The 19,413-nt window shown below is 40.3% G+C and overlaps 1 protein-coding gene across 2 annotated transcripts in view; it reads left to right on the top strand.

The window, feature by feature from the left end:
- KLHDC1 (kelch domain containing 1) overlaps nucleotides 1-18,950 on the top strand; it is a 29,605-nt gene extending 10,655 nt beyond the window's left edge. The window contains exons 6-13 of one of the 2 annotated variants that reach the window (XM_051621035.1): nucleotides 648-731; nucleotides 2,793-2,876; nucleotides 8,823-8,881; nucleotides 12,592-12,704; nucleotides 13,447-13,519; nucleotides 17,352-17,436; nucleotides 17,742-17,815; nucleotides 17,941-18,950. In XM_051621035.1, coding sequence (XP_051476995.1) covers nucleotides 648-731; nucleotides 2,793-2,876; nucleotides 8,823-8,881; nucleotides 12,592-12,704; nucleotides 13,447-13,519; nucleotides 17,352-17,436; nucleotides 17,742-17,815; nucleotides 17,941-18,115 — 747 coding nt within the window. In that variant the 3' untranslated portion in view covers nucleotides 18,116-18,950. The remainder of the gene's footprint in view (nucleotides 1-647; nucleotides 732-2,792; nucleotides 2,877-8,822; nucleotides 8,882-12,591; nucleotides 12,705-13,446; nucleotides 13,520-17,351; nucleotides 17,437-17,741; nucleotides 17,816-17,940) is intronic. The other variant, XM_051621036.1, reaches the window with a different exon arrangement.
- The last annotated feature ends 463 nt before the right edge of the window (nucleotides 18,951-19,413 follow it).

Here is a 19,413-nt window from a genome sequence, read left to right as displayed (position 1 = left end):
GGAGGAACTAAGGCAGGATTTTCAATCTGAAGGCACATTTTAAATAGGAAACTCCTACAAGATTTAAGAATATATTTTCCTGAAGTAACTATAGGGAATTTAAAGCTTCACATGTCTAAGTGGCAGATACTTTCAGCTCATTTCTTTAATTTGTTGTCCAGGGTAAATGCCATTACTGTAAGATGTCTGGATTAGCTAGTTTCCTGTATGGATTTATTAAAGTTAAGAGAAAAGAGACTGATTAGAATATTTAGTGACAGGAGGTAATAATAGATGTGCATTCAAGGGGGTATAGATCCTTACATCAAATGTTAAATATTGACTTACAGAAATGTATTACTTGGTATAGTCTATTCATTTCTTAGTATGTTGCACTACAAATTAGAAAGTAGAATTTGTCTACTGCAGTGATGTTGGAGCCCAAAGCCCATTTTCAAAAGTGTCATCAGCCCTAACATTCCTGAAAGCTGTTGGTCTTTAACAAGACCTGAGCTGCTGCATCAGTATTAAAAGTATTAATATATGTTTCTTTTAATAAAATTCTGTGTTTATTTTCTGTTTTGGTAGATCAGTTCTGGGTTTGTATCCTTTAATAGGCACAAAGATTTTAAAATAACACACTCTTAACTTTTTAACTTCTTTTTTAGGAAGGACAGATATTCTGGGGATGGCATAATGATGTTCATGTTTTTGATACAACCACACAAACTTGGTCTCAACCAGCAATTAGAGTGAGTGGTTTTTAGTCTTGTCTTTTGACACAATTGTGATTTTACTGCATTTTGAATGGTTATTGTGCTCTAGAAATTGATGTTGCAGAAAGCAATTTGAATATGCTTAGTACTGCTCAGGCTTTTAGCATTAAACAGAACACTTGGTGCCTCTGAAATATGAAAAAAGTTCAGAACTGATGTGAATTTTTTTTCCCACAGGATTTTACTAGATGTGTTTTTTCTATAATGTGGCTCTCATGCAAAAAAAATCATCAGCTTCAGAGAGGTATTAAAAACCTGGATATATTGGATGGTACATTATTCTGTATCTAGGGGGTAGTTTAAAGATAAAGCTTTGTATTCAAGCTTTAAACAACTGTTGGGAATATAAAATTACTGTCAGTGCTCCATGGTGGGAAAGACAAAGCACTGGAACACTCCAGAAAACTCTTCAGTAGGAATACCAGAGTGGGGCTGAGGAATGGGGTGTGGAGGTGTTGTGGAGGCTCCTCAAAAAACAAGCTTGTGTCCTTCAGAGATGGACTGACTTCAGGCCTCCTTGTAGGCCCCACCAGGGCTTTGGATAGGGAAGGGTTCCATGGCTACATCACAGCCATTAACCAGGCCAACTCTGTCTTACCCTGTCTCACACATAGCTAAGGCCTTCTGGAATGAAGTGAAGGTCTTTGGAGAGCACAGGGTAGTGAGAGGTTTTAATGGTGCAAATTGAGGTTAACAAACAAACTCCATTTATCTGAGCTGAGTTTTGGCTGATTGTATCTGCATGTAATGCACCTGCAACAGGGGTAACCAAAACCAGATCTCTGAGAGTTAACTCCCTGAGGGATTAAGGTCTGCCTGGGTTTGTTTTTTGTTTTTTTTTTCTTTTTCCCTGCCTCAGTGTGAAGGATCATATACTGGGCTGAAAGAATCACAGAATCGCAGACTGGTTTAGGTTGGGAGGGACCTTAAAGATCATCTAGTCCCAATCCCCTGCATGGGCAGGGACACCTCCCACCAGCCCAGGTTGCTCCAAGCCCCATCCAACCTGCCCTTCAACACTGCCAGGGATGGGGCAGCCACAGCTTCCCTGGGCAACCTGGGCCAGGGTCTCACCACCCTCACAGCAAAATCTGGTCTCCTGTGATTCACCACTCAGCTTTCACAGGCTTAAAGAAGGCAAAAGGAGAGGGAGTGAATTCACTGCATTGCTAGTTTAGGCCCTCAGTTCTTCTTTGTGAAGAGACATGTGGTATATGCAGGGGTTCTACAGTCAGTATTTTGTGCATTGTATATATGGAGTTGCTGTATTCATTTCAAAAGCTACAGTCTTTTGAAAAAATAACTCCCAGTTGTGCTGTATTGTTACAGTAAACAGATCAGATATTCTTCCGCAAACACATTTTGATACTCTTCCAAAGGAGCATGTGTATTTCCTTTCCCAGTAAAACAGAAATGCAGGCATTTCTATTTATTGATACTAATATGGCAGTATGCTGAAAGGTTCCTCAAATCCTGGTGAGTTTTTGTAAAACCTCACAAGAAGTATATTAAGAGTGTCTGACAGTATTGTACGGTCCTTATAGGATATTCTAAAATTCCTATAAAACTAAAAGCAAAAAATGAAATTACCAGTGAAAGGTGAAGCCAGCGTTGCTACCTTTATTTCTGATTTACCCAGGGAAGACTTTTTGGCATGTGGTTCTTGGTTGTAATACCAGTTTGTATGAGCTGATGCCCAGAGATTTTAGTACCAGTTCCTGATGGTTCACACTTTGGAACAGTAAAGCTCCACAGGAGGTCTCAACAGTAACTGATATTACTGTAATTTTATGCTAGGGAATGAAAGAGAAGTTCATTGAGTTTTGATAATCAGACCAACAGGGAACATATTAAACATTAGCATCTGAGGGAACTCAATTAAAGTTGCCCTTGGCAAATACCTTTGTCTTCTAATGGCTGTGGAGTCTTGAATGTGACTACAAATGGCTTCCTGTTAAAGCTGCCATTCTCTCAGCATGTTCATCCGAGGCTGGCACCTTGATGATGTTCTGAAGGTTCTTGTTTTGGTTCTTTTAGGGCGGAGATCCACCTCAGCCTCGAGCAGCTCATACATGTGCTGTGCTGGGAAATAAAGGTTATGTCTTTGGAGGACGAGTGCTGGTTAGTATTTACTTAAACCTTTTTCTTGGCAGTAATATTCTTTTCTTGGCAATTTGATTTTGTTATAGCAAATTATTTTTAGCAGAAAAATAATATCCAAAATGTCTTTAGCCTAACCTGTATGTTAGGGGTTCTGAATCCAGGATGCTTCTTTTCATCTCCCTCTACCTCACAAAAAGAAAAGTCTGTCTTTCTGTCTGTAGTATTCATGACGAAGCATGAAGTTGTGTCCCAAAAAGAGGAAAAAAACATAACTCTCAGGTAAATGCAAATGTTTATAAATCAACAAAAAGGCTGATGTGAATAACCTCTGTGGGAGAGAGTTCTTTGAGAGTGAAGCAGAAGCAAAACCTGCTGAGGGAGCAGGCTTAAACAAATGCTGAGGTGCAGGCATGCTGTGCTTGCTACAGCTTAGCAGATGTATGCATCAAGCCTGCTGGCTTTTTCTCCCCCTTTCACTTCATGAAAGGCTAGCAGGGAGTAAATACAACTGGGATTTTAGCTTGTGCTCCCCCCACCCTGCTGAAGAAAGAGGAAAAGTGTGAGAACAGTCAATTATTCACATAAACATCTCTCATACTCTGCTTTCTGGGAAGGTGGTGTTCAGAATAGCTGTTGGGCTACAGGATTTTACGTTTACAGTTGTAACATGGTTCTGAAAGGTAGGGAATAAGAGAATTCAGTTGGCTTTATAATTTAAACTTGTGTCCTTCCTTGCACATAAGTGACTGGAACACAGGTGTCTGGGAGAGCAGCATGTCATAATGCCTGGATACGAGTTTGTCTCTGTGTCTGCAGCACATTACCTGGTAACACAGCCCACTGCAGGCTCAGGTCACTCCGGTCCTGTCATAGCCTCTGCTCTCTGGAAGGCAGTTTTGCAGCTTCAGGCTGTACCTTGAGCATGCCCCTGCCCTTGATTCAGGATGTGTGCAGCACAGCAGAGATTGCTGTTCACAGCTTTATCCTGTGGCTCCCACATAAGCTCTGTACCACAAGAGCAAGGCTGGTATTTGCTTTCCTGATCGTTGATCCAAGACTCTTCCATTATTTAATACACTGTGGGAGGATCTTGAATCTGTTGTCCCTTAGGTGAGAGTCAAAGGCAGCATAAGAGCTGTCTGTATAGGATGCAAGCAGTACAGATTTAAATCTTAACTCTTCCTGGCTCTTTTTAACTTAAAAAAGAAAAAAAGTCATAGGCATCATCCCCCAGGTTATCTGCACCTAAATTGAAACCACCACTGGTAAGCAAGGAGGTACTGAAGCCTCTCAGCAACATACTTAATTTTTCTAGTCAGAGGAGATTTTTCTCTTCAGTTCATCTCTGCTGAAGCATCAGTGTAAGAATTTAAGCCTGAGGCAGCAATCAAATACACATTCCTGTCCTATGCTTGAAGATCAGGATGGTACAAGGTAGTCTTTGCTAATGTGGGCTCCCCTACAGTTTGTGAGTTTTTTGCAAGGACAGTCTCTTTATGGGCTGGAAAATGTGGCACCTCTTCAGAACTGCTGCAAAGCACAGGGAAGATAGTATTTTTAAAGGTCTCTGTGTGAGCTGGAGTTTATCAGGAATGTAAGAAACAGCTTCTGTAATTCAAGTGAAAAATAACCCTATTTAAGTTACTGTGTACTCTTCCCTATTTTTTTCCTAAAGTTTTTAGCTCTCTTTGCCACAGCTACTTTAGAGCCTTTAATTATATTCAGCTAAAGGATGAGACTTGATGATTTCTCTCTCTACTACTATGAAAAGTAACAGTGAAGATGCTTTTGAAAGCCCTCAATGCTATGTTTCTATAGCTTTGTTATATCAAAGAGAAGGAATTAACTGTTGGTTGGAAATGCCCTACAAGGCACATATGCCAACTTCATCCTGGAAAGCTGCCATAACCTAAACCCTCTCTTCTCAAGTACTTGCAAATAAAACAGTATCAAATGGCCCTTTTGTCCCCTGTCCCCTGCTTTCCATGCTGTAAAAGCTGTCCTCAGTGTTCTTCTCAGGGAAAGTCTGCAGTTCTGTTACAAAATGACTTACTCCTGCTTGCTCAGACAGAAACCAGACACACAGCTCAGGGCAGGTTCAGAATGGCCAGCCAGTTTTCCAGTTTGAATTGCCTCCCACAGCTGCAGGAAAAGTTCTTTACCCAAGAACCTTTGCAGAGCAATCAGAAAATAGAATAATCACGATTGATCCTGTTCATTCTTACCATTCTGCATTGTGTGTTATCTGGCCTTTCATACAGGCTCAGATCTCTGGAGTTGTTCCTAAAGCCCCACCTCAGCCTGAGAGAGACCTGCACACTGTAGCTTCCAGAGCTGGAGGTTTAAACAAACTTGATTTGCAAACAGCTAAGGAAATAAAAGGATATTTAGAAGAGACTGAAAAACTCTCTAGTCTTACTTGAATCCTGTGTGTGAGGGTTAGCCATGCCAAGTGAGCCCTGTGCTGCTGCTATGGACTTGCTGTCATGTCTGCTGTATAAATGAACTCCTGCTAACCACAGCTGAACTGAATCCTGCTCCTCATTTAGCCAGGAAAGAAACCCAGATGCAAAAAAGTAAACGTGCAGCTCAGAACCTTCTGGCCTGCCATTTATTTCTGAACACTTCCTCAGCCTTCAAAGCCTTGCTCATTCTGGCTTGTCAGCAAGGGCTATCTCTGCAGGGTGTGGAGGTCTTCACCCCAGAAACAGAACAGCACTGAGTGTTGTGTCCATGCTAGTTAGGGTTGCTGCACTGTGCCTTTTGCACCTGAACTCACTCAAGCCAGGGTTCTCCTGCAGCCTCTGCAAGTGGAATTACTAGTAAATTAAAGCTCACTTGTCATTTCTCCATTGCTCTGTTGCATGATTAGATATGCCCTAAGAGGACATGCCCTCTGACTTCTGTTTGACTACAGGATTCAGAAATAAAAGAAGGCTCTGATCTGAAAAGGTTTTTTTCTTCCTCAGGTAGCATCAGCTTCCTTAATAACCATTAGCTGAATTTCAGTGAAACCCCTTGGGAGCAATGTCAGAAGAGTAGAATTTTGGAAAACTATTTCATTTTGTAGGAGAGCAGCAAGTGTAATTTTCACCTTAGTGGTTATTATTGATTCACTTTCTGTCCTAGAAATAAATGGAAAGAATCTTAGAGAAGTTAGGGAACATTCAGTGAGGCTTGAGGAATTAATATAAGTCAGGAAACAGGAAAGAAAGGCTAAAGATACCAGAAAAACACTACATTTCCTGACAACAGGAGTAACTCCTCCCCAAAGGATGAAGTCCTGCTCTTCTCCATAAATTAAGGAGCAAATACGGGGTTGCTCTGCTCCTCCTTCTCCTAGTTCACCATAATACAAATCTTCCCAGGGAAAAGGCTCTGCAAGGAACCAGAAAGGGCCAGGAAGTGTCATGAGGCTTCTCCTATTCATCTTTCTGGGAGGAAAGGGCATCTTTTTCCAAACTTGGAGCTAGAACTGGTAAAAGAAGATGATGATGGTGATGATGATGATCAAAGTCAATTGTACCAGGAATCATATGAAAACAGGCTCAGAAGTGTTATGTGGACTCTGTTCCTCCAGGTAAGCCTCTGAAAAAACAGAAATGGGATAAAGTGGGAAGGAAGGAGAGATTGTCCAGAAGTTGATGCAAGTCTCATGTTTGGTTTAAATGGGAAGTTTTTATGTAGAGAATGATGAAATAATAGAGTCTTCCCAGCAGCTCTTCAGACATCTGATGCCTTAATGTATGCATGTTTATATTTCCTGTTATCCTTTCTGTCACTGAAGATCAGAAGATACATTGAGCTGCATTCCTTCTCTTACAAGGGTTTGAGCTGTAGTAGCTGTTTGAGTGTAAATCTCAGAATGCAGAGTTTAGTGTAACAGCAGTGAGCTGTAAACAAGTCACCCTTAATGCCTCTCATCATGCTAGAAGGCTAATCCTGTGACAAAGCAGAGCCTGGTTAATGTTTACTGGGCTGCAAATGAATGAACATGCCACAGATAAGTAGAATGTCTAAGGAGTTGAAGGGAAATGCAAACCCTCTTAGGAGGCTTGATGCTTTTAAGCCAATTAAGAATCATCTTAGGGTTGTCAGATAAATGCTTAAATATAGTAGGCAGCATGTAGAAATGCATGAGAAGCTACAAGAAAACTTTGCACATAGCAAGTGACAGTAGTGGAACCTGACTGTGTGCTTTGCAGTTTCCCAAACGGGTTGGGTAGAAAGGCATTTTCATTTGTTAAAGCTGTGTGAAAGGGCTGAATCTTGGTCATAAATGCCTAACTGATGCCGTGTTTTGAATTCAAAAGGAGGTTGATGTAATTATGCCTTTGTCAATCTACTGAATCATGAGAATGTAAAGGTTATAACACATTGATTTCCCAGGGACCAAGAAACTGAAAACTACTCCATCTTCTGCCTAATTCCTAGGAAAGCAAAGTCAGCGAGGAGGTCTTGAACAGGATCTTCTTGAAACCTCTGTTTCCAACATAACAGCAGCTTTCTTCCCTTTCTTTGCTAGATGTCCTCCATATCAAACTGTGTTATTCCAAGATGATTAAATCTCTTCAGTTCTAGAGGCCAGGATGCAGCCTTTTCCCCACCCCCAAGTGTCTAGCTGTGTACAACTACAGCAGAAGATACTAACTGCTTTTTGCTTGTGGAAGTTGTTCCTTGTCTCCTTCAAAGCCACCTGAAGGAACAGGAAACTGAGTAGACTTGTCGTGGAAGACAGATATGTTCCATTGGGTCCCAGCTGGACCACACTTTATTGTTTTACAGTCACCCTCTTGGAGGGATCAAATTTCTCAGACAGTGCACAAAAATCCTCACATCCTGCTTTTCTTTACTCTGTTGGCATCTCTGCAGGCATTCCAAAATGCCAGTTAACATTCTCTCCCCTAGGACAGAAAGGGCTCTAGCATGTACTTGGTCAGAGGAGGCCTGTAGCTATCCTGAAAAACTTGCTGTTTCCTGGAATACCCTGAGAGGCTCTGGTGGACAGCTTTGGAAGTCTCTCAAGCTCACTAACTGGCTGAGTTCTCAGGGGTAAAACTACTCCCATTCTGACTTAAATGACAAGTCTAGTTTCTGCCTCAGAGGATCTGCAAGCTGGAGAAAGGCTTATTCTAATAGATCTATGGACTGCCCTAGGAGAAAAGGAATTGTAAGGTAAGGCAAGATGTATTTCCCTACTTCTCAGATGCTGTTTTGTAGCACTTAGGGGAATCAGAAATACCCCTCAAGTGCACTGCAAGCTGTGGAAAACATGGCTACAACCTAAAGCAAAGGGGTTCTTACTTTCTCCCCACCCCTTTATATTTCTAAGGCAGTTACTTTCTTCACCTCAAAACACAGGCAGATATGCAAGAGTATTGATTTCTCTTTGTTCTTGTTGAGACATATTATTTTTATGGCAAATGCTAAAGGGTTGCAAAGCCTTGTTGTTGCCAGCAGTAACTTTGTGAAAGGAGAAGACCACAGATGTGATGAACTCCTTGTGAGGTGTCATGTACTGAGTGCAGTACCTGCTAGGAGATCTCCAGGACTAACTGAGGAGGCAGCAGGATGTGTAGTTCTGATCAGAATGCAAAATAAAAATGGGAGGAAACTATATGTAGAGTATTAGACCTTCTGCAGCTGCCTACCACAAGTTCAATGAACACATTTGCAGGAACTGAATATCACACCATTAAACTACTCTTAAAGGCTAAAATTGCTCCCAAACTGCCATTGCATTACTGGAAATCTTCCTGACAGTTTCCTAAGAGTTCCGTGGGTTTTATGAGAAGAAATGCTTTTCATCTGCCACATAATACAAAGTTATCTTAAGGCCCATGGGTACAGTTTTCTGCAAAATATTGTTACTTGGAATATTCTGTCCTGCAAAGGCCTGACTGAAATGCTTTGCTCCTTGTTTGCTGAATGTAACCCAACTGGGATTTTACTTATTTGTTTTAGCAAACTAGAATGAATGATTTGCACTGCCTGGATTTAGACACTTGGACTTGGTCTGGGAGGTAAGTTTATAACACATAAAGTTGAATGTAGCAGATTGAAACATATTGTTAAATAGTTCCAGTGCTAGTTTTGTAGCTTTTCCAAGAGAAGAATGGGAGTTTGGGGATGATCTTAACAGCTGTTATGTTGTGGTTTCAATTTAATTTAATTTGATGGTGGTTACTAAGCTTTTTCAGTTCTGTACCAAAGCCTTGATGATGCTATTTTAAGCACAGTGTGCAGTGATTTAACACCCTCATTTTCAAGATGGATACATTTATCCATATGGGATTTTAGTTTTGATGTCTTTTTGAATACTGGTTTTACTGTCTATGTTTGGCTCATTTGGGTACAAACTGGGGAAAGATCTTCCCCCCAAAGATAAGTATCTTAACCATTTTTTTAAAAAATCAAGTCAAAGCATGACATAAATGTTTCAATGTTAAGCTAAATCAGGTATTAGTGTGTCTCCTAAGATTTGTTTGCATATAGCATGTATGACACTGCCTGCTGTGTGTGTAGAATCAGTGGATGTGGTGTTAGCTGACAGAGAAACCAGGAGATAACCAGTAACTGGTGGGTGATAACCACTAACCTAAGAGTAATTTCATAAAAGACCATGAAATCCACCTTTCCTGAGTGTGTGTGTCAGTACTGATTCTGCCCCAGGGCTTCACATGCTTCCTGCACCTCTGATGTGCATTTTTAATCACCCCTGGCTGCAGATCCAACCCTGCACCAAGTGTGTTCCTCTGAGCTGAGGGCAAAGCCAGGGGCAGACACAATCCTCCATCCATTCCTTCTTGCTGCTGGTGGCAGCAGGGCAAAGAAAAGTCCCACAGTGTCCTTTCAAAAAAACTTCTCTTTCAGGGTGTCTTTAATTAGCATCTATGATTAGCTAATCAGATCTCCCCTTTTCTTTGGGAGCTGTTTTAAAATTAGCAATGTTCTGCCTAAATTATAACATTGTCCCTCTTAGACTGTGAACTTTACCACTGAGTGGGTGCTTTATTCAGGCTATTGCTTTAGCTGCTTGCTTTTGTTGGTGATGCATGAGCAGCTGCTCTTTGGTTTGCTTTTTATTGCCTTAAAAAAGGAAATGTCAACAGTTGAGTGCCCAGTCAGTGGGAGGGATTTCAGGCCCTGAAGGAGGGATTTCAGAGTCAAAGTTCTGTCTGTCCTCATCAGCCAGGGTTCCCTTTTGTTTGACATTTGAAAGCTAATGCTGACGTTTTTAAAAAGTGTTTTTTTGTTCTTGATCTGAACAGGCTGATTTTACAAATACACATACACATCTTTAGGCTAAGGATGGTAACACTGATGCAGCTGTTCCTAAAAACTGAAGATTGTTCCAATACTTAATTATCTCTATGTTGTGATCCAAGAATAGTTGAAAAGACTTTACTGTGATTGAATATAAAGTCTGATCATTGCCAGTTTAGGAGCCTACTGTCCAGCCATTCTGTAGCACCTCTGCAAAGAGTCTTTGAGAGACTGTAAAAAGAGATGTTAAAAAAAGAGATTTACGAGATGTTTAAAAAAGAGATTTGAGAGACTAGGAAAAAACTGTCTTGCAGGGTGTCTGCTGCTGTGGTGGCACCTGAGGTAAAGTGTTCATAGTGTGATTCCATCTCCTAATTACAAAAGGAGAGAAAATCAGTGTATCTTTCAGGACAGTATCAAGTTAGTATTTACATTTTTACTCTTGTTTACAGTTTGCCTTTGCACAAATTGTTTGGAAAATGATTTCTGGCCACACACTTCATAAAATCAACAGCAGTGGCTGTAATAGAAATTGGGCATTTGTAGAGATCATTTCTGGTATAAAGAACTTGGTCCCAAAAGTCCCACGATTCCACACACAAACATTGTAAACTAAGGCAGAGGAGATAAACAGGACATGGGATTTTCACTAACTGGTCCTGTCCATTTCTTTTTGATTCAACTCTGTGCAGGTTTCTTAAGGAACTGCATAATACTAACCTTCTAATCCAGGAATATCTTCCAGCATGAGATTGCAGTTTTCATTTGAGTTGCCACTACCCAGAAGTTAGTTTGCCTTCCTTGAGCTCCACTGGCCTGTTACTCAAAATGTTCAATATTATGTTATTTCTGTTCCTGTGATTAGTTTTTTGTATCAGTAGGATAAGAGACTGATGCCTTATCACCCCTCAGTACCTGGTATGTATTTTTCTAAACACCAAAGCCTGTTGCATCTCAGCACAGCTGCCTCTTTTGCCAGTTTTAGAAGCATCTTGTCCAAGAGTTGTGCGGAGCAGGCATGCAAACATTGTGCCTTGGCTTCAACTTCAGTGCCAAATTTAGTAGGACAGTTTTGCAGTCAGTATTTAATTAGCCATGATTTGTCAGTCTCTGCTTCCAGATGGAGCACTGCTCAGCAGTCACCAGGAGTGAAGTTCCTCTGACAACTGCAGGTGCCCTGTTGCTCACCCTTCAGTCAGGCTTCACCTTCACTCAGGCTTCCTCTGTGCTCAGTGAAGAGAAACAGGCACTTCCTGGGCACGAGGCAAATCAGTCACGAGTTGTGCTTTGCAAGGAGCTGTTTCTCCTTATTGATGATAAAGGAAATCTAGATGTCTGTCTGCACTATTCTGATTGTACATGGAGCACACGTGTCTATGTTGCACACATTTCACTTGAGCAAAGGGGAGGGGAAAATTGGGTAGTGATTCTTTGAGAGGTGGTTTACCTGGGTTGAACATGCCTTTCTTACCTACTCTGGGCAATCTCCAGTTAAGATTCTGACCCCACAAGAGAGCTTACAGATGTTTGCACCTGCTTTGTCTATCATTTTTCCAAAATGAGGACATCCTGAGTATGTGGCAGCCTAGAGTCTTTGTGTCTAACTTTAGCTACTGTACAACAGAAGTTGCCTCTTTGCTTGGTACCAAGGAGCTAGGTGGGCTGATGCCCTCTGGAGGTCCTTACTCCTCTGCTGGCTTCTTCTGGGAATGCTGTGCACCCAAGTACCTAACCCAAGATGATGTGAATTCAGGCCACCCACTGTAGGTAACCCTTACCTTCAGGTTCTTTCCTGTTCAGATTCTCACCTCAAGCATACCTAACTGTGCAGCTAAAATGAAATCCATAGATAAATCTGGAAGAACTCGTATCTGACCACATTTTTAGAGCAGAAAACCTACATCTGCTTTGTAGTTGGGAATCCCACTTTTTACTAAATTTTCAAAGTTTGGGTGACCCAGCTTTGCCTTAAAACCCATAGTGGTTGAAGAGGTAGTAGCTTTTGGATAAAAGGTAAAGCCACAATCCTTGTATCACTCAGGATAATTTTCCTAGGAGTGGAGAGTCTGTAACCTCAGGATTCATTACATTTTATCTCAAATAACTGTCTGTTTACTTCTGTGTACTGTACAGTTTATTTGAATATATAGTCCTTTCTTTGCTGTCCTAAGTGCCTTCAGTTGTACCTCTAGGAGTGGCTTTACTGATCTTAAGAAAACAAACAATGTTCTTGTCCTTACATTTGGTATTTACACAACTGATGGTTCAGGAACAGCAGCTACAAGAAATTACTTGGTTTAGATTTGAACTCTGCTCTTCTCCAAAGTGAATTGAGATTGCATAAGTGCAGCCTTTTCACTGGGAAAAGAGGCAAGCTGCTTCTAGGACGAACTGAACTGACTAATTTTTCTGGCAGGTTAATTTTCAGCATTCCTTTACATTTGTTTTTGGTTTTTTTTATACCAAGAATTAACATCAGTGGAGAGAAACCAAAAGATCGATCCTGGCACACATTGACTCCAATAGGAGATGACAGACTTTTTCTTTTTGGTGGACTAAGCTCTGATAATGGTCCTTTAAGTAAGTAATTTAAATATTATATGTCTGCTGTACACTTCAGTACTAACCTCTTATAGTCTGCACATTTGTTGTCTTTCTCAAACTACTTAGACCCAAATCATGTTACAGGATCTTCGTGATGCTCGACTATTTCCTTAGCTATTTTGCTATTTTTATAGAAACATTGTGTAGTATAGTGAGAAGATAAAGTAATAAGTCTTTCATCAAACTGGCATCTAGAACAATAAAGGCAGGAGTCTTACACACTTTGATACTAACAAGGAATGACTTCTGATTTCTTAGCTGCAGGAAGAAGGTCCAAATAATAATGTCAACATAATATAGTTTGGATGAATAACAACTTACAGCTACAAAATGTTAATTAGGAAGTAGTATGGTCTTATACAGAGTTCCTTTTCTAGAAAAGGCAACTTCTTTTCATGGAAAAAAATAATTGAAATTGGTGAAAACGGCTTTAATTGTCACAGATATGTCCCAGTGGGAGGGGGTGATTTTCAGAGGGATATTGACCTGTTTCCTCTAAAAGAAAAGAGTATTTTCATTGCAGATTTCTATACAGTTAAGCTTTCTATCAATGAATGGTTAAGTTAAATTAGCAAAAACCAGAAAAGGTGCAAGTTAATGTAGTGATGATATGATCTTAATAGGATGTCCTCTTAGAACACAGCATTTTAGTCTAAATATATAAAAATGGTAACATTTTGTCCCAATAACAAGTACTAATGTATGTTCTTATTTGTAGGTGATGGCTGGATTCACAGCACTACAACAAATGGATGGAAACAACTTACCCATTTGCCTAAGAGTAGGCCTAGGTATACAAAAATAGATAATGCTTGCTGAAATGTAGGCATTTTTAAAAATGAAGTAATTTTAAATTATTGAACAGTATTTTTTTTAAGCTACTTTATAAGAATATTGTAAAAAATGAATGCAGTATGATTGAATAGTTTACTTTACTAACTTGGGTTCTTCACACCTGATGCAGCATTATTACTTTCTGTATTTGTGATAGTTGATGCTTACTTGCCTTAAAAGACTATTTTTGTGATGAAGGATCTGGGTGTCCAACTAACCTAGTGTTCTATAGCCAACTTATTTTGATATAAGGAATTGCCTATCACTTAACTTTTGAGAAATGGATAACCTGTGAGAATAACAAAAGCTGATTATTAGAAACATGGGAGAGACAACCATGAAAACGTTGATGCACCTTTCAGGATGCAAAAGTGTTAAGAAATACCTTGGTTTGCTTGGTTGTTTATTCTTCCCTGAGCAGAAGCAGCTAATTGTGATTAGTCTTGAAAAACTGAATTTATTACTAAACAGCCCAGTAAGTGTCTGTGCAGTTTTGTTATTTTAAGGGCTTCATTGCCAGCCAAAAATGTCCTAGCTCTAGAATGTGTGGTGTGTGTCGTTCCTCCTGGTAGCAGTACTCTCTCTTCCAGACTTTATTCCCCTTCCTTTCCTAATTTAAGACTACAGAAAAACATTGATTCTTTCTGACTACAGAAAGGAAGTTTCATGTCCTGCACCTGGAGGTTATTCAGAATCTGCCACTGAAAACAGGTGTTTGTGCTGGATCAGGGCACAGACTTTTTTGCTAAGACAGTGTTTGAAACATTCTCTCTATTTATAACATAAATACTGTGAAACTGATTTGCTGTACTTAGTAAATATTCAGTTTTTCATGGGATTAATTGTATACATTCACCCAGGTTCTGTCAGAACAGTCTTATGTCATTCTGTTAGCATAGCTTACAGGAATGGTCTGGCATTTGCATTCATTGTGTTACTGCCTTGTGTTCTGTTTTCTGTTACTGAAATCTCTTTACCTCAATTAATTTTCTTCCTGTTTTATCCTATTCTAGGGTGTCTTTTAAATATAACGGCCCTGTTAGACCAAGTTGGCTGCTTGCTTACATTTCAAACTCTTTCAAGCCCAAATACATTAGCCCCTAGCTTCATAGAGTATTTTGTCTTTTTATGATCAGCAAACTGTTACAGGAAGGGACTGACAACTGCCTTAAACAACAAAGCACATTGTTAGCATTCAAGGGTCACATCTCTCTTTGTGTTCAGTTCTTTACATGGATGGTGTCATGAAAGTGAACTGCTGAAAGGGCCTGCCTCACCCTCTCTGATTATTTTCACTGCTGCATCATGAAAAAGGATGAGGAGGGAACAAGCACGTGCTCTTTCTGCAGGCAGCAGCCCAGGGAGCAGCAGCCCAGCCTTCCCTCTGCAGTTAAGCTGGAATAACAGTGGTGGATGTTGGGAACCTGGGACTCCTGAGCCCCAAGGGGCTTCCAGGCAGTTCAAGGGCAGATCTCATCCTATGGCACTGACACTTGGCTGTGCTGTCAGAGAGGCTGTTGAACAAGCCACCCTCCTGCTACAGCAGGAGTGGCAAAGAGGGTTCCTGAGGCTGATGCTGCTAAAAGTGCTGGGGACTCTGCTGCACAGACCCTGCTGGGAGAACAGAGCTGTTGGGTCTCATGCTGACAAGAGTCAGAGCTCCCCCAAGGCCAGGCATGGCCTGTAGTTCTCCACCATCTGAAGATCTTGATGTGCAGTTTGTAGGCTGAGGATAGGTGCCTTTCAGTGACCTAATTCTTCACTGAAGTAAATGACCTCAACCACTTAAAAAATTTTAAATTAAAAAAAAAAAAATCCTTCCACAACCTTTTTTGGGAAGTCCTGGAAACATGGATAAAAGGAGCCATGTTGAAAGCCTGCCTATATAGTGAATTAGCTTGCATGTGAAGTACTTAATTGTACCATAATTGTATCCCTGTTCTTACACAGGATCATGTGTACTTTTATATATTTATATTATTGTATAATACACAGTATATCACACATGCATTAGTGTATTTTCATGATGCTTCTGCAAAATTGATTCCCTCCTTAAATTCTATAAAGAATAATTTCCTTCAACCTTGATTTTTAGTAACTTCTAAAAGATTTCTTTTAGTCAACAGATCTGTGACACTATATTGGTAAAAAATACTTGTTCTGTCCATCAATTGTACTTCAGCTAATGTGTTGCATGGCAGGTTAAAATAGAGAACAAATTGTATGTTTAACTACTAGATTCCCAGTGTTTCCATTACCATGTAACTGTTATTCTAGTTAGAAAAGCTGTATAAAAAGGTTACATCAAGTCAGCCTCTTTATCATGTAAATAATGTGCCTTATTAGAATATTTAGGTGATAAGTTAGAGCAGCTGTGAGGACATAAACTCTGTCAGTCTGTAGAAAAAAAGGCCTCGGGTTGCAAGCTAGGATGTCACCAAGGTGAAGGCAGGAAAGGCTTCCCAGTGTTCTTCGGTGATGAAGTCCAGGCCAGAATTTATGCAGATAAGGCAGAGACAGATCTATCTCCAGGTATGAGGAGGAGAACAGGTGGGATACAGTTCAGCCTGAGGAGAACGGTGGATAATTACTGATGTGAATGGAGTAAGAAAGTGAGAGCGTTTACTCTGCATGAAAGTTCCAGTGGTGTGTATTGTTTTGGTGAAGTAGACTGAAAGGGCCAGAGCTGTGTGGTGACCATCATCTTGTGGTACTTCAGTGGCAATACACCCACAGAAGAATTACAGATGTTGATCTGCTGGTAATGAAATGGAAATCCCACACGGTGTAGCTGCTGAAGTAGCAGAATCTTTGTTAAAGCAAGATTTTACAAGTCAGGTTTTGTTCTGCTTGGGGTTGGGCTTTTTTATTGCCATGTGCTCTTACGTGCACAACACACAAAGTGCTTGTGGGTGTGATGTAATTGACACACAGAGAATGATCTCCAGGAACCTTTGGGGGAAGATAAAACTGAAACAGGCTAACTTGTGTCCTGAAGCTCTCATCCTAGTGCTCAGGAATTACAGTACTGCCAACCCCACAGTTTTACAGCCATTAGACTTGTAGTTACGAATTAAAGAAACAGTGGAAAATTTAAGAAGGAAAAGTAAAAGCTGTTCTTGACAAAAGCTTGTTTTGTATAGTTGTTTTGTTCTCTAAAAATTTTCCACTGTACTATTTTGTTGGAAGTAGTGATTAATAAAACAAAGTACAGACGATGAGAGTACAGAACAGTCAAATAATGACAAAACCCTATTGGTCTGTATGGCCTGTAAACATTCCACAAGATTCTCATGAGATGGATAGTCACATTGCTCTCTCCTTTTACACTTTTAAAGAAATAAACGATATATTTTAAAGGTATTACTTTTTACCTCTGAATACTTTCAGAGCAATGTCTTTGTCTTGGTTTCCTAAGGAGCAAGGGTGACATTACCGTGCTCTGTGCATGCCTGGCTGCCTCTCCTGCCCATGGACATTAAGAATCAATTGACCCATTTCTCAGTAATATTTGAGAAAAACCCAGGAAGCTCAGAGATACTAAAGTCCCAGCAGACTCTGTGCAAATAAAGAGCCAAGTCAAAAGTAACTTGCATCCTTATAGTGAGCCATTTGAAAAGAAACTTGACTATGGAGAATGGAGGAGGGTCTATGTGAGTGAAGAGATTAGTATGCAAGTAAAACTGACTGCTTCTCTGAAACCTTTAGCAACATTTAGATTTGTTTTCTGGTAACACAGACTGCTTGTTCTGACTCTGTCACTAACTCCATTTGTGATTTTATTCCTAGATGGTGGCATACAGCCTGCCTTGGGAAAGAAGGAGAAGTGATGGTGTTTGGTGGAAGCAAAGATGACTTGCATTTCATGGACACAGTCAGTAAACTGAATAATCAATTCTTAGCACGATAATAATTTAAATTTATATAAAATTATACAATTGCTGATATTATTGGGTTCATTCATAACATTTTGTTACGGGATGTGACCTTGGGTGTGCTTGGAAAGAATCTGGGAAAGGTTTTTACTTGTTAGGCTCATAAAAAGGAATTTGTTAGTCACATTCTTCATAAGTAATTACACAAGTATTGCCAGTTTAAAATTATGCATATGTTAATAAATGTTAATTTAATCAAGAAAACAGCAGTATTTCTGAGCTGAGCTGTTTGTCATTTTAACAGTTCTATTCTTCTGCTGCTCAGGGTCACTGCAGTGATTTGTTGATATTCCAAACTCAACCTTACTCGCTCCTCAGGTGAGTTGAGGTTCTTGGCACAAAGAACCTGGTGTAAATTAACGTGGGACTGTGTTTTTACACACAGGTCTGTAGGTTATAGACCATTTACTTAAATCTTTCTCTTTTTATTTTTTTCTCTCCAGGTTGTCTCTCGACTGCATCGGTAAAAATGCAGCTCTCCTAAAGAATCAAATCCCATGTTTGCCATCCAAGCTTCTGCAGCAGGTGCTGAAAAAAATAACCTTCTGGGCTGCAGTGAACCACCGGCAGGAGAGGAAAGCTGAGACAGAAAGGCAGTACCAGCTGAACACCACCTGAGCAGGGGCCACACTGAACACGGTTTATTTACGACGCGCAGCGGAAGTTTTTCGTTAGTGAACTTTACTAATGCTACAGAACAACTGAATGTTAATCTGAGTTCCTAAGTGAAGTTTTGAGAACAAAGCAATCCTCTTTATGGAAGTCTCTTTTTGTTTTCTGCATTATAGACAACTGGTAACACTTCCTTTATATATATTGTTGGTTTCTGCTGTTGTGGTCTTGGTGCGACAGACTTGTTCTTTTTGAAGGTGATGGATGACACAAAATGTTTTCAGTTGGTTAAGTTTAAAATCTTACTACAGCCTTATCACACCAGCCTTTCTGAGAAGAGAAAATTAGTTCAACGCAAGTTTAGTTTCAACACAGTGTCTTGGGAAGGTTCACACTTGTCTTGGAAAAGGTAATTAATTTGCTAACACCACCAAACCCGATGCTTTGATTCCAGCAGAATATGTTGTCTGACCATCCAGTTAAACAGTGGAGCCAGGCCTCTTACTCCAAGTAGGAAAATCACTCCAAGTAGGAAAATCACTCAAAGTAGGAAAATCAGTAAGTGAAACGTGGAACTTGAACAGAAAGCTGCAACCCTTTGTATAGGAAGGCTTCCATGCAGCTCCTACTACAGTTTTACTATGTTTCTGTAATCGAGTCCTTTTTGAAATAGGTTGTATATGGTATTTTGGATGTGTAAAGTTTATATTTAATTCTGGTTTAAAAAAAAAAAGCTTATTTATTGTTTAAAAAAGAGCATATGTCGTACTCGCTATTTTTCTGTTTCAGGTATTTAGTTAACAGGAGCACAGTCATTAAAATTTTCTAGAGTTCAGACCAATTTTGACTAGTTTTTGACATTTTTATGATGTAAAACTGACCAGGGGAAAGGAAGGAGCATTTCACGGAGCAGAGCTCTGTATCACAGAGGGAGGTTTTGTGAGGGTGTTGCAGCAGAGCTGCAATATTTGTGTGTGCTCCTCACAAGCGTTTAGTCCCAATTCGGTGCCTTTAACTTGAAGCACAGTTCACCCAAGGGTCCAAGTGCTGTTCAGTCAGTATCTTTATTCAGACGCACCGGGGGATGGCTCCTGCAAAACTGTGCACGCCTCAGGGGTGAGAGAGAGAGAGATACCTAATTATGTGTAGGATTTCTAAGAAACAGCTTACATATTCATTAGTTTAGCGAGAGATCATTGACGCAGGTGCCCGCCCATTATCGCATGGGGGTTAGGGCCAGCAGGGTCGCTTGGGGGTCGTTTGAGTCTTCCTCAGAGGAAGCTCTGGCCGAGTTCTGCCTCTTC

The sequence above is a fragment of the Apus apus genome, chromosome 5 (genome assembly GCF_020740795.1).
Source record: "Apus apus isolate bApuApu2 chromosome 5, bApuApu2.pri.cur, whole genome shotgun sequence".
NCBI classification, from domain to species: domain Eukaryota; kingdom Metazoa; phylum Chordata; class Aves; order Apodiformes; family Apodidae; genus Apus; species Apus apus.
This window is presented reverse-complemented; position numbering and strand designations above follow the sequence as displayed.